Source organism: Vipera berus (assembly GCF_964194415.1).
Source record: "Vipera berus genome assembly, chromosome: 10".
Taxonomy (NCBI): Eukaryota; Metazoa; Chordata; class Lepidosauria; order Squamata; family Viperidae; genus Vipera; species Vipera berus.
Genome location: NC_138213.1, coordinates 5,933,962 through 5,957,794, shown reverse-complemented (window position 1 = coordinate 5,957,794; position 23,833 = coordinate 5,933,962). Strand labels below are relative to the sequence as shown.

Genomic DNA, 23,833 nt, shown 5'->3' with positions numbered 1-23,833 from the left:
TTGCTCTAATTTGGCAGAAACTGAAGCCCTCCCTAAAAGGCTTTGTGATGTTGCTTAGGTGGAAGAAGGGAATGGATATCCGGGGCAAATACTACCTGCCAATCAAAAAAACAAAAGCAAAACTCAGCACATCAAGGACGCAAGGGTTCTTCCCCTTCAGGACAAGCCTTTTGTATGTTTGTGTGTAATCTCAGATTGATTTACATAGGACAAATGCTGAAGCACACATTCTTCTCGGCAATATTGTGAAGTGGTATCGTCCCGGGAGGATTTAGACCATATGGTTGATGTAAACCAAAGGCAGAGACAGTAGCTTTTCCCTTGGGTTTTTTGTAGTCACTGAAGAGAAAGCCCTGTTAGCAATTAAGAGTTGTACGCTGATCTTCCTCTCCAAATAAGTCCTCGGCTTATGACTGATCACTTAGTGACCGCTCGAAATTATGATGGACCCCCGAAAAGCTACTTACGACATAGTTTCGAAGTTCCAGTCTCGGACACAACACAAAGGCACCCATCTACAGGGAGTTCTTGACTTACAAGAGTTTGTTTCGTGACCATTCCAAGTTATGACGGCACTGAAAAAAGTGACTTAGGACCGTGTTTCACCCTTATGACCGTTGTACTATCCCCACGGCCGCGTGATTTACATTCGGATGGTTGACTCACACTTATGACGGTTGCAGTGTCCCCGGGATCATGTGATTCCGTTCTGTGACCTTCTGACAAGCAAAGTTATGGGGGAAACCAGGTTCATTAACAGCCACACTACTAATTTCACAACTGCGGTGATTCACTGAACAAATGTGGGAAGAAAAGTCATAAAATGGGGGCGAAATTCACTTAGCAAATTTCTCACTTAGCAACATCAATTTTGGGCTCAAAAGCTGAGGACTACTTGTACAATAAATAAAGAAGAATATTTGTAGGTTGAAATGAGGGGTCCTTGGCGCTCTCCGAGCTGGGTTGCTTTCTTGCAGATGTTTCATGACCCAAACTAGATAACATTATCAGTGCTGGTAGGTGACATCAACACTGGGTTACATCACCGCTAGCACTGATGATGTTACCTACTTTGGGTCATGAAACATCTGCAAGAAAACAACCAAACACAAAGAGCACCAAGGACCCCACAGTCCTCTTCCTCATTATCATCTTCCTCCTCCTCACAAATTCCACTCTCTTCTAGCACTGATGACGTTACCTAGTTTAGGTAATAAAACATCTGCAAGAAAACAACCAAGCACAGAGACCATGAAGGATCCCACAGTCCTCTTCCTCCTCACCATCTTCCTCCTCTTCTTCCTTTTGGCATTTACTTACAATTTCTAGGGGGCCAAAAACAGCCCACAGCTAACAATGGGTTCACTTAATGACTGCAACATTCACTTAATGACTGTGGTGTTCACTTAACAACCATCACAGAGAAGGTCATAAAATCAAATCTGGCCATTTGCTGACCCATTTTACAACCACGACAACTTGCATCAGTCATTGCCAGGCTCAGCTGATAGGGTATCAATTATCTAATTTTTTTTTTAAAAAAAGGTCAAAGACAGCAGACTCCAAAAAAATTTCACTCTGCCATTATAATTAAAGCTTCCCTTACACACATGCCTGCATAGTGTGCAAACTTTAAGGAAAGTGTGCCACATTAATTAGCAGGTGTTGATGGATATCCAACCTCACGTTAACTCCAGGCTGGTCACCGCTCAAAGCTCGCACCTGATTACCAAAAAGATGTTTGATTCAATCACTTCCTTTTTCTACCTCTGTATGCAAATACGAAACCACTTGGAAATGTTTAAACAGGGCTAATCACAGCCACCTATGAAAATTGATTTGGGGGGCTGAAAGGAATCTTAACACGGTTAAAAAGGAGCAGAAACAACAGGAGGCTGAGATGACAGCCAATTACGAAGGTATCAGGCGAAATGAAAATGTTGACACAATAGCTGCAAAAAAAAAAAAAGATGTCGGTGAAAAGGATTCTTTCATTATTCAACTACCAAATGAAAGAAGGCTGGGGATAAAATGTAAAAAAAAAAGAAAGAAAGAAAAGAAAAAGAAGCAAAATGTGACTGAATATATTAAGGAAAATTATGCTTTATGCTCAGGGACGTCAAGGAACAAAGCAACGTAGCATTGGATCAAATGTGCTCAGGTAGAAGTGATGAAAGAGACACCAAAGAAGGGGGCACTGATATTTTAAAAAATCAGCTTTGTTTCGGAAGGGCTCCACCAAAAAGGAAGAAATATAAAGCTTGTAAATCTTGTTCATACATAATATCGGCTGGGTTCATTGATTTATTTGTATCCCAACGGTATTATTTTTATAAATAACTCAAGGCAGTGAACTTATCCAAAACAACTTCCTCCTTCTATTTCCCCTACAACAACAACAACAACAACCCTGTGAAGTTCGTTGGACTGAGAGAGAGTGACTGGCCCCAAGTCACCCAGCCAGCTTTCAGTGCTAAGGCGGGTTTAGAACTCCCAGTCTCCTGGTGATTGGCCCAAGGTCACCCAGCTGGCTTTTGTACCCAAGGTGGGACTAGAACTCACAGTCTCCTGGTGATTGGCCCAAAGTCACCCAGCTGGCTTTCATACCCAAGGCGGGACTAGAACTCACCATTTTCTAGTGATTGACCCAAAGTCACCCAGCTGGCTTTCATACCCAAGGTGGGACTAGAACTCACAGTCTCCTGGTGATTGGCCCAAAGTCACCCAGCTGGCTTTCATACCCAAGGTGGGACTAGAACTCACAGTCTCCTGGTGATTGGCCCAAAGTCACCCAGCCCACTTTCATAGCTAAGGTGGGACTAGAACTCCCAGTCTCCTGGTGATTGGCCCAAAGTCACCCAGCCCACTTTCATAGCTAAGGTGGGACTAGAACTCCCAGTCTCCTGGTGATTGGCTCAAGTCACTCAGCTGCTTTTCATGCTTAAGGCGGAATTAAAATTAAGAACTTGAAGTGCCTCCATCCTAAACTATAGTTTTTGTGTTTTTTTTCTCAAGGAGGTAGTAGAAAGAAATATGATTTCAATAGTCTAATCATGGATAAATAACAGCTTTCAAGAATGGTATGTCTTCACTGGGGGAAAAATTAATCCAGTGTTCTCATCCAGTATCCTTTTAAAAAGGAAAAAAAGAAAGAAAGAAAGAAAGAAAGAGAGGTGAACAGTTGGCGAATCTCCTGAACTACTTTAGACCTTGTTTAATGCTAGCTATCCTTTCATGCCTTTCCAGGGAAAGCCAAACCAGAAATGCGTTTCTTGGTCCTTCAGATAACTGGTCCCAAATCATGAAGGGATTTAAAGGTAACATGAATTGAACTGCACCCGGAAGCAAATTGGCAGCCAGTGCAGCACCTGCAAGAGAGGCGACACATATGCACTCCTGGTTTTGCACGCAACCATGCAAACTGCTGCATTGTGAACCAATTGGAGCTTCTGGATGCTTTTCAAGGGCAGCCCCATGTAGAGCGTTTAAGGGTACCAAAAAAGCTTATGGAAGTAGGGAAGATCGTAAGGTTCCTCTCAAGTTCAAAAGTTTGCAATGGGTCCTACAATATCTTAGAGGCATTGAGACTGAAATTCCCAAAATTGCCAGCTGTCACGGGTCTTGAATTTATTTCGCAAAAGCTCTGTCCAGCACCAGTTTGAAGAGAAGACCAGCACATAGGGATAACATCAAGGAAATAGGAGAGCAGAACTGTCCAATTCAAAGGAACAACAATGTGAAACATGATTTAATTAAAGAATACTGGATAGAGATTTAGAGTCTGTAATGTATCCATAATTAATTAACATAGTCAATTGTGAAGTCCAGAAATATGTTCATTTTCATGTAATGCTTCAAAAACCATCTGTCACATTTTAAAGTTTAGCTGTCTTAATTCTTCCATGGTCCACTATTCCTTTCCGTATCAATTTCAAACTTCCCCAAGCCAGAATGTGTTGGGATTACAACCTCCGTAATCCACATCCAGAATTCCCAGTAACAACAATAAGACCAGTGTTGGCTCACTTTCCCCCCCCCCCCAAATGCTTTGGACTGCAACTGCCTTCAGCTTCAGTTGACCTGGTAAATGCTTCAAAATAATGGAAAATATAATCCAGGGTATGAAAAAAAAAAATCCCAGATGAAGAAAGATAACGTCGAAATTTCTCAGATACTTAGTGCAACCCGCAAACACGGACATTAACTTCATCTGAGATGGCAAAGTGTAAAAACTTGCAAGATCCCGAGCGACAATTTACAACACAGTCCCTTTCAGCAGTTCCAAGAAGGCGCCACACCCTTTTGCACTACTCAGTGCAAATGGACGTGGAACTTTCTTGGTTCCAAAGGTGAAGACAAAAAAAAAGACGAGCACTTGTTCCTCATTGTTCAGAAATGTAGAACATGGAATTACAGAGTTATGGCATGTGCTTATGTGCTATAAAACTTTCTGAAAATAAGAATTGCTCAACAGTGGAATTCACAACCTAGTCCTAGGGCAGTGATGGTTAGTCCCCTTTAAAGGATACTTACAGACACAGAATGGAGAGTCATCTGAGAGGACAGGCTTGAATTCCTATACTAGAGCTTTTCTACTTCTACTTTGCTAACATAGAGCTCTAGACTCGAATGTTTCACTACATTTATTGTCTGTTAACTACTATCAATCCCAGAAGCGGAATAAAGCAGATCTTAAATGCAAGAGACAGTTATCAAACAGAATAACAGAGTTGGAAGGGACCTTGAAGGTCTTCTAGTCCAACCCCCGGTTCAAGCAGGAAATCCTATACCATTTCAGACAAATGGTTGTCCAAGCTCTTCTTAAAAACTTCCAGTGTTGGAGCACTCACAGCTTCTGGAGGCAAGTCGTTCCACTGATTAATATTTTTAACTGTCAGAAAATTTCTCCATTATTTCTAGGTTAGTTCTCTTCTTGATTAGTTTTCGCCTGTTGCTTCTTGTCCTACTTTCAGGTGCTTTGGAGACTAGGTTGACCCTGTCTTCTTTGCGGCAGCTATTGGAAGACTGCTATCATGTCACCCATAGTCCTTCTTTTTATTAAACATACCCAATTCCCACAACTGTTTTGCAAATGTTTTTAGCCTCCAGGCCCCTAATCCTCTTTGTTGCTCTTCTCTGCACACTTTCTATAGTCTCACCCTCTTTTTTAATAACATGGCTACGAAAACTGGACAGAGTATTCCAAGTGTGGTCTTACCAAGGCATTATCAAGTGGTATTACCACTTCGTGTGATCTTGCTTCTATCCCTCTGTCCTTGTGTTATATTCTACATCTCAAAAAGGAACTGTGGGGAAGGAACGTCTTTGATCTCTTCATCTTAAGACAGGTAAACGTAAAGGTAAAGGTTCCCCTATTTTTCTACTTGCATTTTTACGTGCTTTCGAACTGCTAGGTTGGCAGAAGCTGGGACGAGTAACAGGCGCTCACTCTGTTACGCGGCACTCGGGATTCGACCCGCCAAACTGCCGACCATCTGATCGACAAGCTCAGCGTCCTAACCCACTGAGCCACCACGTCCCTTCTTAAGACAGAAGAGGGGCCAATTTTCAATCTTAAATGCCTGCACATTACATGCCCCCTTCCTTTCTTTCTTAGTGGGGCGGGAAACATCCGCATCATTAGGCATCTCCTGTGATGTTACATGCCAGCCTGACTGACTCCGACACCCCCTCTGGATTCAGATCCTGATGATGTCCATCACATCTAACCACAGTTCAGGCAGGAGACAGTCAAAGGCAGGATGGGGATGGAGAAGTGGGAGCCATTCTCAGGTCAGGAGAGAAAGAAAGAAAGAAAGAAAGAAAGAAAGAAAGAAAGAAAGAAAGAAAGAAAGAAAGAAAGAAAGAAAGAAAGAAAGAAAGAAAGAAAGAAAGCTTTTTTTAATAGAACCTTAGCGTGTTCTACCCAAAGCTTTAAAAGGAAAGGAGGAAATCATAAGCAAAGCAAGGAGGGAATTCTAATCCTTGAAAAATGAAAACATGTCACAGGAATTCTTTCCATCATACCTAGACGATAATGCTATTATGTTATGGTTATTATTAAAGCAGAGACCATCTCCTCAACCCTGAAAGCTTAGCTTGGAAACAATTTCCCATCAGCTCCATTTTAGAGACTGGTTAGATTTATGAAGTTGGGGAAAGGAGGGACTTTCACTTGTTTTATTTTTTAAAAAAATATCCCAGAGGTCTTAGAAGGAAAACAAAGCAACATATTTTTCCCTTCTATCTTCTCTTAAGAAGTCAGTCCTTCTGTTCAGGCTCTGGAGAAGTCGGGTAGGACTCCCCATGCCACTGCAGTTGTGAGAATGGGTGAGGGCTTGGCAGGGGTAAATAGTCCCCAAATTTGCAGAAGGACCATTCTTCAAAGGGGCACGCATAAGCTGAATCTTCCCGGCATGTTAATGTTGATTAAGGTAACCATGACTAAGGAGTTCTGCAAAGGAAGGAGACGTTTCTCTACCATAGTTATCGGTGTCCCAATTCCACATTAGGTTGAAGAATGACTTTTGGTAGTAGCTGGTAAAAGAGAGGGGGATAGATTTAAGATTTTAGGGAACGAAGGCTGCAATGCCTGGAAGATGAGAAAAAATGGGTATAGCTACGCTTGGGACTCAGATATTTGTCGTATGGGAATAGATATAAATATAGATATGGATGATGGTGAAAAAGAGAGATGACATAGATAGATGTAGATGATGATAGAAGATAGATGGAAGATGGAAAATGGAGGAAGGTGATGGAAGATGATGGAGGAGGGTGGGAGGAGGAGGGGGAGGAGGAAAGATAGATAGATAGATAGATAGATAGATAGATAGATAGATAGATAGACAGACAGACAGACAGACAGACAGACAAGACAAGACAAGACAAGACAAGACAAGACAAGACAAGACAAGACAAGACAAGACAGATAGATAGATAGATAGATAGATAGATAGATAGATAGATAGATAGATAGATAGATGATAGATAGGCAGGCAGGCAGGCAGGCAGGCAGGCAGGCAGATAAGATAGATAGATAGATAGATAGATAGATAGATAGATAGATAGATAGATAGATAGATAGATAGATAGATAGATAGATAGATAGATAGATAGATAGATAGATAGATAGATAGATAGATAGATAGATAGGTAGGTAGGTAGGTAGGTAGGTAGGTAGGTAGGTAGGTAGGTAGGTAGGTAGGTAGGTAGGTAGGCAGGCAGGCAGGCAGGCAGGCAGGCAGGCAGGCAGGCAGGCAGGCAGGCAGGCAGACAGACAGACAGACAGACAGACTCAAGAGAGCAGAAAGAAGAATGGTGGGGGAACAGATGCAATACTTAGGAAGTTCAGAGAGTATTTTGAAATGAACCAATAAGTGAAAACTTGATCCATACACAACACCGCAAAGGTAAGAATCTTCTAAACTCTGTCTATACCTCTCCTTCTTCAAATGCTCATTACTTGCTGCATTAATAGAAGAATTTTCAGTTGCTGGAAGAGTCACAACCAAACTCTTCTGCACTAATTAAACACCACCTTAACTATGATATAGAATTCTGGGCATCGCATTTCAAGAAAATCTCAAAGAAAAGGAAAGTAATGTAGAGAAAAGCAACAATCAAAGAACCAGACAGTAAGTGATGAAAATCAGTAAAGATCAGGATTATTCCTCACCCCGTCCCCTGCCCTCCAGTTAAAATAGAAATTCTATGTTATAAGGTAGAAGATTTTCAAACTCTCATTGTCATATGAGGAATTTGACTCTTAATCATGTTTGAAATCATATTTTTTGTTAATGGTGGTTTACTGTTTTCTCTGAATCCCTAGATCACCATTCCATCTCCAGAAACCACTGCTTCATGAAGACAAGAATATCCTTAGAAACTTAGCAAATGGAAAACCAGCACAACTTTACGGTTACCCTGCTACATGTATGCATACATACATACATACATACATACATACATACACATACATACATATATTGAAGCAACAATCAAAACAGCATATCTTAACTAAGACTGCTATAATCTATGATTACAAGATATGATCCCAAACCAGAAGAATCAGACATCACTGTTTACACCTAGTATCCTTTCTTAAAACAATAGATCTTTAAGAAAATCAAAAGAAACTACACAATCTTGACCCCTGAACATGACTTAAAGGTCTTAATGTGTACTCCCTTGAACCACACAGAGGTGAGCTGGCAGAGATTAACTTATAGAGAAAGACTAACCATATCAAACAGTCCATCTGAATCACACCTAAGCAGGAAATGTCAACTCGTCGTCAAAGAATCACAAAATAAAAATGCTACAGACTAAATGGAAGTTAACAGCAAAGATTAAGCCAAAGGAAGCAAGGCTGAGGACCTCTTACCAATCATATGATTTGCAACGTGGATTTGTATCTCTCTTTCATTTTCAAAGGTCATCTGGCACTTGATACACTGGTAAGTCTTCTTCTGTTTTAAGAAAGGGAGAAGAAAAGTATAAGGCCAATAATCTTTTTTTGCTATGCTAGAACTCTTGGTGTTCTAGTATTAACACAGAACTATTTTATGTCTTTCTGAAACGGTTTACATTGTGGTTTTAGCTTAATCAGTACCTCCCTCTTTGGAATTTCAGTTACCACGAAAAGCAGGTAATAAGTTCTATACATCAATGTTTGAAAACCTCCATAAACTTTTCAAATTCCTCCAGCGGCACTACTCTTTACAAAAAAAAAAGTACTCTATATTCCAAAGTATCAGGATTTTTAAGAATGAAAAAGTAAATTATGTTGGATGGACTCAAAGTGGTGAGAGGTGTGCCACTGAAAAATCAGAAGGACCAAGTTAGAGATAGATCATCATGGGGAAAAATACATCTACATATAGTAAGTAGATATTATAGTAAGATAGATAATATCTATCACCAGTAGTTACTGAGTGCAGGAATAACAGAATAAGAGAGTTGGAAAGGGTCCTGGATGTCTTCTAGTCCAACCCCCCCCCCTGCTCAATCAGGAAATCCTACAACATTTCAGACAAATGGCTGAAATGTCCAGGAATGATTAGCATCGGTATTAAAATTTAAAGGGTTCATGTCAGAAGGCGAAGAAGTCCATTAGAAGCCCCTTGCTAAAATTTCTTTCCATTTTTATTCCTTGCACAACAACACACTTTGCATTACCAAATGAAACAGCAGAAAGTTTGGCTGCTTGGAAGCAACATCATGAAAGGTAGCTTGGTGTCTGGTGCAGGCATTCATACAGGTAATCCCTGACTTGCAACCCATTCATTTATAGCAACGCTTTGAAGTTAAGACAGCACTGGAAAAAAAGTGACTTAGGACTTGGCCTTTCCACTTATGGCTGTCCAGCCTCATCTTAATGATGGAGGCAAGTCACTGTTCCACTAATTAATTGTCCTCACTGCCAGGAAATTTCTCCTTAGTTCTAGGTTGCTTCTCTCCTTCATTAGCTTCCATCCATTGCTTCTCGTTCTTAATCTGATTGTTAAGCTGTTTGCTTCTTTCAGCAAAGCCAGCATCCAGGAGTAGAAATAATCCATCCATGAGGTGTTTCCAGCTTTATTTTCAAAGTTTGAATGACTGAAAGCCCACATGACTTCTGGAAAGCATTAAGATGGGAGTTCACCATTCAATAAAGTCACCACAGTCCAGTAATTCAACTTTGATTTATGTTAATGCAAGACCAGCTCAATGAAATTAACAGTAATACTATACATTCTGCTCCAAAATACCTAAAAACTTTTTTTTAGGGAATGTTTTATTGATCAGTGAAAATATAACACCAGTTGGTGTATCTTTCTTTGTTTTATTACTCTTAGACAGTGGGATTCTCTGTAAGTAAGGACAAGGATGGCAAGCTTAGATTGTTAAAAGTGTTCCAAGGGTTTTATTCCTTGCAATAAAACGTGTCTGGTCTTTAAATAAGAGGAATGTGATTGCAGAAAAAAGACATTAAAGAAACTAGAGAGTATCCACAGAATAGCATGCACGTGTTCCTTTTGGAAGAAAAAAATAGGAATTCTAGGAAATATTAGCAATCTATAATGAAACATGACTTGGTTTTTTTCCCCGCCCTCTTTATTCTTTTTCTCTTTTTCTCACTTATTATGCATTTCCTGTGCCAGGCTACAGAAGCTTAGCTGGAAAAAGCAATGACACTGGCTTGTTTTATTCAAACAAGCCGACAAGAGGTTTGTACTCAGAAGTGGCAAGGTTGTATCTTCCTAGCAATGACACCAGGAGAAAATGTCCAGGAATGATTAGCATCGGTATTAAAATTTAAAGGGTTCACGTCAGAAGGCGAAGAAGTCCATTAGAAGCTCCTTGCTAAAATTTCTTTCCATTTTTATTCCTTGCACAACAACACACTTTGCATTACCAAATGAAACAGCAGAAAGTTTGGCTGCTTGGAAGCAAAATCATGAAAGGTAGCTTGATGTCTGGTGCAGGCATTCATACAGGTAATCCCTGACTTGCAACCCATTCGTTTAGCAACCCTTTGAAGGTAAGACAGCATTGGAAAAAAAGTGACTTAGGACTTGGCCTTTCCACTTATGACTGTCACAGCATGCCCACAATCACATGACCAAAATTTGAGCACTTGGCAACCATCAGACATTTACAATGGTCACAGCATCCTGAAGGTCATGTGATACGCCTGGAATACCGCATCCAGTTTACAAAAAAGATGTTCAGACTTTGGGAAAAGTGCAGAGAAGAGCAACTAAGATGATTAGGAGACTGGAGGATAAAACGTTTGAAGAACGGTTGTATGAACTGGTTATGTCCAGTCTAGAGAAAAGGACTAAAGGGGGTGGGGGCATGATAGCAGTATTCCAGTATTTGAGGGGTTGCCACAAAGAAGAGGAGGGGGTTGAGTTATTTTCCAAAGCACCAGAAGGCAGGACAAGAAACAATGGATGGAAACTAATCCAGGAGAGAAACAACCTGGAATTAAGGAGAAATGTCCTAACATTGAGGACAATTGACCAGTGGAACAGCTTGCCTTCAGAAGTTATGGGTGCTTCATCACTGGAGTTTTTTTAAAGAAAAGACTGGACATCCACTTGTCTCAAATTAGGGTCTCTTCCTTGAGCAGGGGGTTGGACTAGAAGACCTCCAAGGTCCCTTCCAGCTCTATTCTGATTGATTGATTGCCATTTAAGACCTTCCAAGCTGGTGTCCAACTAGCAAAGTCAATGGAAGAAGCCAGATTCGCTCAACCACCGCAAAATTCACCTAACAACAGCAATGATTCGCTTAACAGCAATGACAAAAAAGGTCATAAAATCAGCCATGGTTCACTTAATAACTTCCTTGCTTAGCAACAGAAATCCTGGTCTTAATTGTGGTTGTAAATTGAGGACTGCTTGTACACCTCAAATATGAGTAACAAAATGTGAGAATGCATATGGAAGGGTATAAATATCCCAGTACAAGAAGCTGAGAATCTCATTCAAACTGAAGACCTGCATCTGCCACTCAGCCTTGGGTCCCAACAGGGTGCATCACCTTGGAGATGGCTGACAGATTAAGACAAGAAAGAAAGAAAGAAAGAAAGAAAGAAAGAAAGAAAGAAAGAAAGAAAGAAAGAAAGAAAGAAAGAAAGAAAGAAGGAAGGAAGGAAGGAAGGAAGGAAGGAAGGAAGGAAGGAAGGAAGGAAGGAAGGAAGGAAGGAAGGAAAAAAGAAAGGAAGGAAGGAAGGAAGGAAGGAAGGAAGGAAGGAAGGAAGGAAGGAAGGAAGAAAGAAAGAAAGAAAGAAAGAAAGAAAGAAAGAAAGAAAGAAAGAAGGAAGGAAGGAAGGAAGGAAGGAAGGAAGGAAGGAAGGAAGGAAAGAAGGAAGGAAAAAAGAAAGAAAGAAAGAAAGAAAGAAAGAAAGAAAGAAAGAAAGAAAGAAAGAAAGAAAGGAAGGAAGGAAGGAAGGAAGGAAGGAAGGAAGGAAGGAAGGAAGGAAAGAAAAAAGAAAGAAAGAAAGAAAGGAAGGAAGGAAGGAAGGAAGAAAGAAAGAAAGAAAGAAAGAAAGAAAGAAAGAAAGAAAGAAAGAAGGAAGGAAGGAAGGAAGGAAGGAAAGAAGGAAGGAAAAAAGAAAGAAAGAAAGAAAGAAAGAAAGAAAGAAAGAAAGAAAGAAAGAAAGAAAGGAAGGAAGGAAGGAAGAAAGAAAGAAAGAAAGAAAGAAAGAAAGAAAGAAAGAAAGAAAGAAAGAAAGAAAGAAAGAAAGAAAGAAAGAAAGACTGCGTACTCCTTTCCAGGATGTGCTACACAACTCATTAAAAGAGAATTACCAAATCAAACAAAATTATCTCATCTTCTTAGCTGTAATTGTTTCTCAAAAGCTTCTTTACCATAATACTTTTTCTCTCAGTGTTTACTTTCAAGATATTTTTAGAACTTTCCAAGTCTCAGCTGCTAAGTTTCCAAGATGCACTTGTTAATTACCGTAGTATTAGAATCCAGGGCACTTCCTATATTTCAAATCTACCTTTCTTTCCCTTCTGAGCTGAGATACCGAGACACGCTTACATTTAATCGAAGCATGTACTCCTACTGTTTTTAATGTAATCTCAACATAGCTTCTCTCTGACTATACCTTTTTCCCCTAATCCTCCACTGTTGGGCTCTGTGTAAAAGGAAAAAAAAAATCAATAATGACCCAGGGGAAAAAAAGAAGAACTGGTCAAGAATTATACAATAGTAACATCATTTGGACAGTTCAGTTGGTATTTCACGTACAAGGCTGGCTGCGTAAAAACTACATTTTACCTGTTGTATTACAAATCAACAAGAGATTAGAAAACAGAGAACAGTGTGTTGTTCAATCTAGCTTCCCTAGCTGTCTTCGACGTACCTCTTTAACAAGCTACTGAAATTTACGCTTCTCCGAAAAATGCTACAAGCGCTCAGGGGCCCCTACCTATAATTCTGAAATCTGCTAAAACCTTTAAGCTGACTTGCAAGCAGCCTCATTCAGAAATATATACACACACAGAGGCATATGTGGATGTCTCTGCGTACGTTGCATTCAGAAAGTGACTTCTACAAGGATGGGAATAAGCACGGGAATTACTAGGTTCCTAACTTGGATGCTGCCAATTTTAAGCGAAACCTTTTCGTCTCCTTGCATCCTAAAGCTGTGTTTCCCAATCTTAACTATTTTAAGATGTGTGGACTTCAAGTCCCAGAATACCCCAGCCAGCAAAGCAATGCTGGCTGGGGTATTCTGGGACTTGAAGTCCATGCATCTTAAAATGATTGAGGGTGGGAAACACTGTTCTGAAGCAGCAGGCAAGGTTGACTCGGCCTTCCATCCTTCCGAGGTAGGTAAAATGAGGACCCAGATTGTTGGGGGCAATAAGCTGACTTTGTAATAATGCCACTTGGGGGGGCTCAAAAGCCCTAATAAGCAGGCATATACATAGAATGAAGGCTATTGCTAAGCACATTGGTTTGTGCTTTAGATTGTAAGCCGCCCTGAGTCTTCGGAGAAGGGCGGGATATAAATGGGATTAAAAAACAAAAAAGGAACAGACCCTTATTTGTTGGTCAAATAAATAAAAACAGGGAGGGCATCTCTTTCTAACCAGCTTTCCTCATTGTGCAGTTTTCCAGATACACTGAGCTGACAGCTCCCGTATTTGGCCTAATTGACCAGGACCTGGGGGCATCGCCATCCCAATCCATCTGAAGAATATCAAGTTGATGTCTTTTTTTCTGAAAAATAAAGAAATGGCAATTTGGGGAGGGAGTTGAATATCCTCCATGTGCAGGTGCATTAAGCCTAAAAAAGCCTGATGCAACACTGCTTACCAAAGGTGGGATCTTGGATCAAAATGGGAGGTGAGCCAATCACGTTCTACTCACACTTTTCAAAAATGGAGGTGCTGTGGGAACACTCGTCACAATTCAGGTACCATCTGAGTTCAGATAATTTGGTACTCCACAAACAAAGATACTCTCGTTACAAGAAGAATACCCAAATTCCTGTGAGAAGGACCCACATTCTTCCTTAACTGATGAAGGCTGAAGAAACAGAGCAGGGTCAGGACAAGTGATAATCTGCCTGGAGGACTAGGAGGAGTTAGATGAGGGCTCTTCAAACTTGAAACTTTAAGACTTGTGGACCTCAACTCAGCTTGTGGCCCTCGTGGGAGTTGAAGTCTACAACTTTTAAAGTTGCCAAGCTTGGAGTCCCCTGGGTTAGACGAAAGAGGCAGAGACCTTGTTTTCCATCCATCAATCTACTAAGAGAACTACTCCTGTTAATGATAAATGGCAGAAGTAAAATATTAGCATATACGCCAATACCTTCGGTAAAGTGTAATTTGGCACCAATCTGAATTCTGATTTTTTTTTCATTATCTTCTACAAGAAAAAAAAAATCTGCTCTCTTGGGATACAATTTTAACACATTTACTTTGTTGAAGAACTTAAAGTCTCTCCGGAGAAAAGAGGAAAAATGGAAGCGCTTCTTGAAGGGATATACTTAAAAGTAGGTGTGAAGGGGACAGCATCCATTTCCATTCGCGGAGACTGTGAGGTAAGCCAGAAGAATAGTAGTTAAAAAAAAAAAACTGTGCAGTGAGTGTTTGAAGTACTGCAGCCACTGTCTGTGTGCAGCCACACAAGACTAGGATTAGCCTGTCATAAAAGTCGAAGCCTTTAAAAGTCCAGGTTCTTTAAGAAGAGAAGGGCAGAGTGCAACCAAGAAAGAAAAAAAAAAGTAGAAAGACGGGGACCAGGATAATAAGCAGTTTGGGATGACGAAAGCCCAAGGGGCTTCACGCTGAAGGGAGAGGTGTTTCCATTCTGTATTTTATTCTCTGTAGAATTAGATGTATATCACAGCTGGAGACCGGTCTAGTCACTGATTCACTTGACCTCCAGCAAGCACCGCAGCAAAGCACGGAATGAAATAAAGCAAAAAGGAGTTTTAGCTTGGGATTGTTGCAACACCACCCCACCACCCCAAATCCTTTGAACCCAACATATTGCCCTTACTGGCAAAACCCTCCTGGATGACTGATTCCCAGGAGGTTGCTTTGTCAGACGATTTCAGACTCAAGTGAGGGGAAAGACTCTTGGATGGGTGTTGGGCCAGAATAACAGAGTTGGAAGGGAGCTTGGAGGTCTTCTAGTCCAACCCCCACTCAAGCAGGAAAGCCTATACCCGTGGTGGCGAACCTATGACACGTGTGGCACAGGTGGCACACAGAGCCCTCTCTGTGGGCACATGCGCCGTCGTCCCAGTCCTAGGCCTTCAGCTGGGTTTTATAAAACCTTTTTGCTTTAGGCCTCCGCCGCTGTGTGCAAAGAAAGGTTCAATCAATCAATTTCAACTTCTCGCAGGAAAAAAAAGATCTCGCAAAGTTGGAATTGATTGAACATTTTAGTCCCACCCAGTCTGCCGTTACCACCACAGCCATGCCCACCCAATGGGCCATGCCCACCCAATAGGCTACACCCATCCAATGGGCCAATGCCCACCCAGCACCCGACGATACATAAGTGGGTTTTGGGTTGCAGTTTGGGCACTCTGTCTCTAAAAGGTTCGCCATCACTGGCCTATACCATTTCAGGCAAATGGTTGTCCAGTCTCTTCTTAAAAACTTCCAGTGTTGGAGCACCCACAACTTCTGGAGGAAGGTTGTTCCACTGATTAATTGTTCTGTCAGGAATTTTCTCCTTAGTTCTAGGTTGCTTGTCTCCTTGATGAGTTTCCGTCCGTTGCTTCTTGTCCTGCCTTCGGGTGCTTTGGAGAATAGCTTGACTCCCTCTTCTTTGTGGTAGCCCCTGAGATATTGGAACACTGCTATCGTGTCACCCCTGGTCCTCCTCTTCATTAAACCAGACATACCCAATTCCAGCAAACGTCCTTCATATGTTTTAGTCTCCAGGCCTTTAACCATCTTAGTTGCTCTTCTCTGCACTTTTCCCAAAGTCTCAACATCTTTTTTTGTAACATGGTGACCAAAACTGGATCCGGTATTCCAGGTGTATCACATGACCTTGGGATGCTGTGACCATTGTAAAGGTGTGCTGGTTGCCCAGTGCTCCAACTTTGATCATATGATTGTGGGGATGCTGTGACAGTCATAATTGTAAAGATCAGCTGACAGGGGAAAATCTTACCTTTACCTTTTTTTAAACTGAACATACAGTAAATGAAACAGGCCTAAAAAAAGCTCTTCTCCAGATAATGATTAAATTTCTTTGCCTCCCAGTGACTCTGCAAAGTTCTGAATTAGTGATGTATAATAGGGCTTACTCGGCTTTTCTGAATTCCCATTTCCAATCTCCAGCTTGGAGGCTGAGCAAAGCAGAAAGATTAAAGAATATGGGACAACATGTTGTAAGGAAGGTCCCACTATATCATTTTTCCTTCTTCAGAATTCTAAATGTTAAGAGGATCCAAAGAAATGAGATCCAAAAATTATCCGATTATCTTCTCTGTAAAAATTATATCTAATTGGAAAAAAAATCAGTAAGAAATTAATTATTTACTGAGATGCATTGCTTCCCTGTCCAATAGTTTTCAGGCAGATGACAGCAATTTTAGACATTTTTTCCCAACTCTGCTAGACGTAGCTTGCAGAGGAATAAGGCTCTACACAATATTTTTAGGGTATGGCACTTCACTATCACTTAACCATGAAACAATCTTTATTTCCAGCAAATGATCCAGCCTGTAAGTAAAGTCACACGACTTGTCCAAAGAGCATCACCACCACCCGGATTTAACATTAAGAAAAGTTAAAAGTTTAAAAGCTTAAAAGAAAAAAGTGAAAACTGAAACCTATACTGCTTCATTTTTGCAATTAGGCACCCATACTCAGGAGTTTGAGAATAACGTCTGTATAAAAGACATACATCAATCCAAAATTTTATCCGGTTTCAGCCTTCACACAGAACTCTCATATATACAGAATTTTATGTACCAACTCTAGGCTTTGGAAGAGGCAGATAGACACAAGACATTTCAGTTCTAAAATAGAATGCAAGTTTCTCCTCACCTGTTGGCATCTTAAGTCGTATTTCATGATTTATGATGAATGTATTTTCATGTTGTATATGATCATGATTACCACTATTACTTGTATGTACACTGAGAGCTTATGTGCCGGAAACCAATTCCTTGTGTGTCCAACCACACTTGGTCAATAAAGAATTCTATTCTAGAGGTAGTCCTTGCTTAATGACCAGGACCGGAATTTCCATCACTATGCAATGTGGTTGCAAAGTGCAATGTCACATGACCATATCACCTAGTGACAGCAGTTCCAGCAGCCCGCCCAGCTACTGTTGTTAAGCGCATCATCGTAGGTCATTAAGCAAGAACCTCAGTGATCACGACTTCCAACTTCCTGAAAGCATCCCCATTGACTTTGCTCATGAAAAGCTGGTAGGGAAAGCTGCAACTGAGTGTCAGGTGATTGCAGGATGTTGGGCTGATCAAAGTTCTGGGCCAATTGCCGAGCACCCAAACTGTGATCACATGACTGCAGCAGTGTTGCAACTGCAGGAAGTTCAAGGGCCAATTGTAAACACCACTTATTCAGCCCAACTGTGCATTTGAACAGTCCCTGAATAAGCCACCATTAACTGACAATCACCTCTATACATTTCAAACACGTAAAGTGTTGAACAGAATACAGATTTGTACCGATCATTTGTAGTGATATTCATGAAAATCTACGGCAATACTTACTCTGGGAATGGGGGACGTCTGTGTACCCTTCTTTTGGCCACTGGTTTCAGGCGTCAGGTCTCGATGATCCAGCTGGAGATGGCTCTCTAGCTCTTCAGCACTTTCAAATTTGACACTACACTCTGGACATCTCAGACTACCACAAGGTCTTTCGCTAATGTCTGGTACAGTCAGGCCCAAGGACTGTCCATTGGTGCTCCGAGCCATGCAAGCAGCACACAGACCATATGGTAAACCATTAACATCCAGTTTCACCAGGTCTTGCTTGTTTCTAAAGTCTTTCAAGCACAGGGCACACTTGTAGAATTTCTGCAAAGCCTGGCCGTTGGGCGAGGAAGTGGCCGAGCTCCCCACCAATTTTTGCATATGGAACGTTCCGTGGATTTTCAGCTCCAGAGTCGAGGTGACTGTCTGCATGCAGACAACGCAGCGAAACCCGGTCAGGGAATTCCTAAGATCAGGATGCATCTGGCAGTGCTCAATAAACTCCTCTTCACTTTGCAGGGGCATTTTGCAGATCCGACATGTGCCCGTGTCCAAGCTCTTGCTGTGAGTTACTTTATGTTCTGTTAAGGTCAGGAGCGATGGGAAGCGCTCCCCACAAATAGGGCACATATAATGCTTGGCTGGACCCCGATGGGTCTGCATGTGCTCCCGGAGGCCATTCTCTGAGAAAAAGGTCCTTGAGCAGATATTACACTTGTGACTCCCTTTGATGAACTCTGCTTTCTTCCTGGAACAATCGTCCTCCCCAGGTCGGATGTTATGATCCCGCAAACGATGGTTCTGCAGAAGGACTTCCATTGTATACGCAGCTCCGCAAATATCACAGCCGTACATAGGTTCGGAGGCATCAATGTCATCCTCGCTAGCTTCGTGGCTATTGGATGTATCTGGGTTTTTGATCAACATGTTCTGGATATCTGTCGACTCGGCCTTCTTGCTGGCTGGTGTCATGCCATTGGCCGTGCCATTCTCAGCCCCTGCATCAAAGACACAATGCTTCTCCCGCAAATGTTTTTCGAGGAGAATAATGGCATGGAACGCCTTACTGCAGAATTTGCAGTTGTATTTTTTGCTGTGGGTCGTGATGTGGCACTGCAGCTCCACCTCTGTGCTGAAGGTCTCCCCACAGAAGATGCACTTGTGTGACTTGGCGGGGTTCCCCAAATGGCTATGCTTCACGTGGATCTGGAGGTCCACCTCCTTCCGAAAATCCCAGTTACATGCTGTGCAGCGGTACATTTTCTTCTCATTGCTGTGCTTGACTGCCAAATGCACTTGGATGGATACTTTGGAGTCAAAAACTTCTTGACACAGGGTGCAATGGTATAAGACAAACGTATGCATGTCCAGGAGATGCTTCTGCAGATCATCCACCGAGGAAAATTGCTTGTCACAGCTCTCGCAGACATAATGTGTTGAGGTCGTCATGTAATGGACAGTGAGATGCTGCAGAAGAGAGTCCTGGGAATCAAAGTCTTCTTTGCACTGAGGACATGACTGCTTCCTTAACAGCAACTCTAAGTGCAACTTCAAATGGGTCTGGAAACTTTCAAAGTTGGAGAACTTCAGCTCACATTGATTACATGGGTATTCGCCATTGGAAACAGAATGGACACTAGCGGAAAGCCGTTGTCTTTTGGGGGAAGAAACTTCAACATCTGAAGACACTGGGCTCTGCTCACCTTTGGACTTTTTATTGTGTGCCAGTGGAATGTTCTTGTGGTTTTCTTTAATATGTTTTGTTAGCTTGAGGATGGAGCCAAAAATGGGCGAATTCGTGCAATACGGACAGGAATAAACTTCCATAAAAGACTGAGAGGGTTGAACCACAGGAGAATCCAACTTGGAGTTCCCAATGTTGCAGTGAGTTTGCTGGATGTGCTCAGTCAGAGAAGCTTCGGTGAGAAAGCCCATGGAACACTGGTTGCAAAAGAAGGCGTTGTTACCATCTTGTGCTGTGGCTCCCGGCCCACAATGGGCAATACGGATGTGTTCCTGCAGACTGTTGATATCAGCAAACATCTCTGGGCAATAGTTACAGTGGAAAGCAGAGATGTTGCTGAACTGCATCATCGGATAGGCATGGTTTTTATGCACTTTCCGCACGTGTTCGTTCAGGTTGTATAAGGTAGGCATGGATTCAAGGCAAATCTGGCACGTGTGGTTTTGCTGAGGTTTATCTGTATGGATGGTCTTCAGATGGATCTCCAAAACAGCAAGACTGTTGAAGTCGCGTTTGGTGCAATAAGGGCAGCTGTAGGCTACTTTTGACCAAGTCTGGCCCTCTTCCCTTTCCAACGATCTCATTTTTTTCTGCCCCCTCAAGGGTTTCAGGGTCGAGTCAGGTGTGGAGCCCCGTTCCACCGATGCACTGGAATCTGGTGTGGCACTACTCATGGAGGCCACGCTGCCCAAGACGGGGTCTGGGCTGATGCTGTGGTTGCTGGAATCAGGCTGTCGATGGCTATCTAAGTGGCAATAAACTTCTTCCACGGAAGAGAACTGCTCAGGGCACATGGGACACTTATGTTTTTTGTTGGCATGAGCTTGGTGGATGTGGGAGAGGAGAGAATTTTCATCGGCAAAGACCTCCGGGCAATGGATGCACTGCAAGTCAGCCTTTTCAGACAACTGTGGATGGCGGCTCATGACGTGCTTCTCCAGCTCTTCGGTCTGGCTGAAGGTCTCCTCGCAGTAGTCACACATGAAGTCGTCCTTCTTGGCCTCCTTCTCGCTCTTGGCCAGGTGCTCCTTGTTCTTCTTGTGCGCTTGCATGTGGCTTTGCAGGGAGCTGGTGGAGGAGAACCCCCGTTTGCAGACCGTGCACTTGAAGGGCTTGCTTGAGCTGTGAGTCTTCAAGTGGATCTTGAGGTGGTCGCTGCGGGAGAAGGCCGCCTCGCATTCGTGGCAGTGGTACTTCTTGTCCCCCGTGTGCAGCTTAATGTGCCGGTCTCTGCTCCTCTTGTGCTTGAAAAGTCGGCTGCAGTAGGTGCATTTGAACGGTAGCTTGTCGCTGTGAATCTGCTCGTGCCTTTTAAGGTAGCTCAGGCGAATGAAGGACTTATCGCAAAACTGGCAGGGATACGGCAGGCCGGTTCCCCCTTCCTCCTCTCCGATGCCGAGATCACACCCATCTCCTATCATCTGAGTGGGTGATGCAACGTCTTTGCTGGAGGGAGATGAAGCTACCCAAGAGAGTTGTGGGTCGTCTTCGCCATCTGTAATGGGAAAGCAGAAAGGAGATTAAAAACAATTCCCAGTGCATCTGTGAAAACAGGGACAAAGCCAGCCGTTCCACAACACTATGGCCCTTCTGCTACCACCGGCGGTGGGGAGGGGGGGTGGAAGAAAAGAGAGTGTGGGGGGGGGTAAGGAAGGAAAAAGAAAATCCACTGCTGAAGAAAAACAAAACCCCAAAGAAACAACGGCACAAAAGCCGAAAGGGATATTTGAGTAGAAGAAAGGAAATTCTCCCCCCCACTTGCACAGAACTATCTCTCTGGGAAAAAAGAAAACACAAGAGAAAAACAGTTTCTGTTTGCAGTTGCAGGAGATCACTATTAATGCAGAGCCGTTTCTCTTTCCCCCTTGCCCCTCCCAGTTGCCCCAAGCAGGTTTAACACCTGTCTACTCGATTGCCAAGCAATAAACAGCCAGTCACGAAAAGAGAAGGCAGCCAGGCTCAGAGTGACACAAACATTTCGAAGAGCAGCTCCGGCTGCAGCATTAAGCGCTGGAATGCAAACCTTTCTCTCCCCCCCCCCCCCACACACATACAGATATAAGTCGGAACGGATTTCAGATCATACTGGCTGGAACCAGCAGCTCGGTCCGAAACAAGGAAAGCTAACCATGAAAGAATGCAGCCAGATTCTCTCCCTCACCCACACAGACCCAGACCCACGGAGAACCACTTAACGGAGGTGCCACATAAGCAAGATAGATTTTTTTTTCCCCAAACTGCACCCTGGCACTAAAGCAATCCAGAAATGATGGGTCAAAGCTCAACGGGTCCAGTGGCTTTCCAGCCACCAATGAGAGTCTGGGGATTTTGATTTTATTTCGGAAGCAGGAAGAGGCAACTTCTCAGCTGGTGCGTTCTAACTTTAAAGGTGCTCCATCTCTGTGCTGGGAGGCAGCCGGGCTGCAGTGCCAACCTCGCGCCCTGTGTGTCTGCCAACTCTGCAGTCAGATGGCAGCCACTCCGGCAGTAGCCGGAGATGGCAAGCATTTCTATAGCGTGGCGCCTGGGAATCTGTTTTTTTTTGGGGGGGGGAGGGAGGAGGAGGTGGGGAATGTTGCCATATTGTGGAACAAGTACCCGAATTGGGATGCTGACTTGATTTAGGCAGGCTGGGGTTTGTGCAGATCTTTTCCCTTGCAAAGGAAAGAAAAAGGGGGTTCAAGTGGAATCGATCAACCATAAAGGACGGCTGACTCTACCCAGGTGCATCTTTCTCCCCCAATCCAAACATCAATCAGGGCAATTGCTTCACTCTTTCTCATGTCTGCACTGTTCAGACAAATGCACAAGAATGATACGGATCCTTGCTCAGCTCTTCTCGGTTGCCTCTGCTCTGAGAATCCACATGTAGCAGTAGCACTTAAACCAGGGGTAGGGCACCTTGGCTCTTTTATGACTTGTGGACTTCAACTCCCAGAATTCCTCAGTCAGCATGGCTGGTTCAGGAATTCTGGGTATTGAAGTCCACAAGTCATAAAAGAGCCAAGGTGCCCTACCCCTGACTTAGACTTATATACCACCTCATAGTGCTTTACAGCCCTCTCTAAGTGGTTTACAGAGTCAGCCTCTTACCGCCAACAATCTGGGTCCTCATTTTATCGACCTTGGAAGGATGGAAGGCTGAGTCAAATGTTTTACACCTTTCCGTCCTTGAGCTGCTCTCCCAACCATGCTCCTTGCCTGCGTGAGGCTGGAACAGTGGGAAGACAGAAGACAGCCTTCTCCAGAGTTGCAGAGCCACTCTATAAAAGTCACACCAAGAAAGATATAGCCAGCTGACTTTCTTCCCCAATCACCTGCCCTCCAGCATCCTCCACCACTGTAATTCCCCATTGGCCTCCTTTGTATTTACAGCTGAAATCAAATGTGCATTTTCCTAGGAGGAAGTCCAGCCGAATGCTGTACAACCGCCATTCAAGCCTGCATGCTTTGGACTGCGCTGTGACAGTGAAGCTCTTCTCGGCGTGAGTGATAAGCCATCATCATCTCAGCAGTGTCAAAACAACTTTTGCCATAAATCTGTATTACAGGGACAAGGTCCTCCCCATGAGGGGTTGGGATCTCTCTTTATTTTCTTTATTCTGTCCTGAAATATTTCACTGGGTACAAGAGAATGACTGGCCGGGCTCACTGGGTCTTTTTTTACGTTGTTAATCAATTGGGTGGAATTATGTACGAGACACACAGATAGAGAAGTGGGATAGAGATGATAAAGATGATGACAGAGAGATAAAGATAGATAAGTGATAGATAGAGATAGGAAACACAGAGGCAGAGACAGAGTGATAAGACAGCTAGATAACATATAAGTAGAGATAGAAGACAGAGACAGAGACGGATGGATGGAGAGAGAGAGAGAGAGAGAGAGAGAGAGAGAGAGAGAGAGAGGCAGGCAGATGATTGATAGATAGATATGAGAGAGAGAAGACAGAAGATAGAGCTAGAGAGGTGATGGATGGGTGGGTGGGTGGGTGGGTGGATGGATAGATAGATAGATAGATGATAGATAGATAGATAGATAGATAGATAGATAGATAGATAGATAGATAGATAGATAGATAGATAGATAGATGAATGCATGAGACAGAGATGAGAGAGAGAAAATAGAAGATAGAAATAGGAAGATAAGATGATAGATAAAGGTGGAAGATAGAGATGGAGATACACACAATAATTCATTCTTTGTGTCAGGCAGAGATTTTTTCTTCCACTTTGAAATAGCAAAGTTTGAACCTGCCCTCCAGCAATTAGCTATTTCCCCCACCCCACCCCAACTCTGCTAATTTTGAGCATAACATTACAGCGCCCATTAGAATGCTTCGCCTTCTCTCTCTCTCTCTCTCTCTCTCTCTCTCTCTCTC

General features: G+C 42.8%; 1 protein-coding gene across 2 annotated transcripts in view; it reads right to left on the bottom strand.

Moving 5' to 3' along the window:
• The window catches only part of ZNF423 (zinc finger protein 423), a 228,363-nt gene that overhangs the window by 98,379 nt on the left and 106,151 nt on the right, over positions 1 to 23,833 (bottom strand). For both annotated transcript variants that reach the window (XM_081336148.1, XM_081336149.1), the window contains exons 4-5: positions 17,723 to 20,946; positions 8,387 to 8,471 (exon numbers count right to left, since the gene is read on the bottom strand). In XM_081336148.1, the coding sequence (XP_081192274.1) occupies positions 8,387 to 8,471; positions 17,723 to 20,946 (3,309 nt within the window). The remainder of the gene's footprint in view (positions 1 to 8,386; positions 8,472 to 17,722; positions 20,947 to 23,833) is intronic.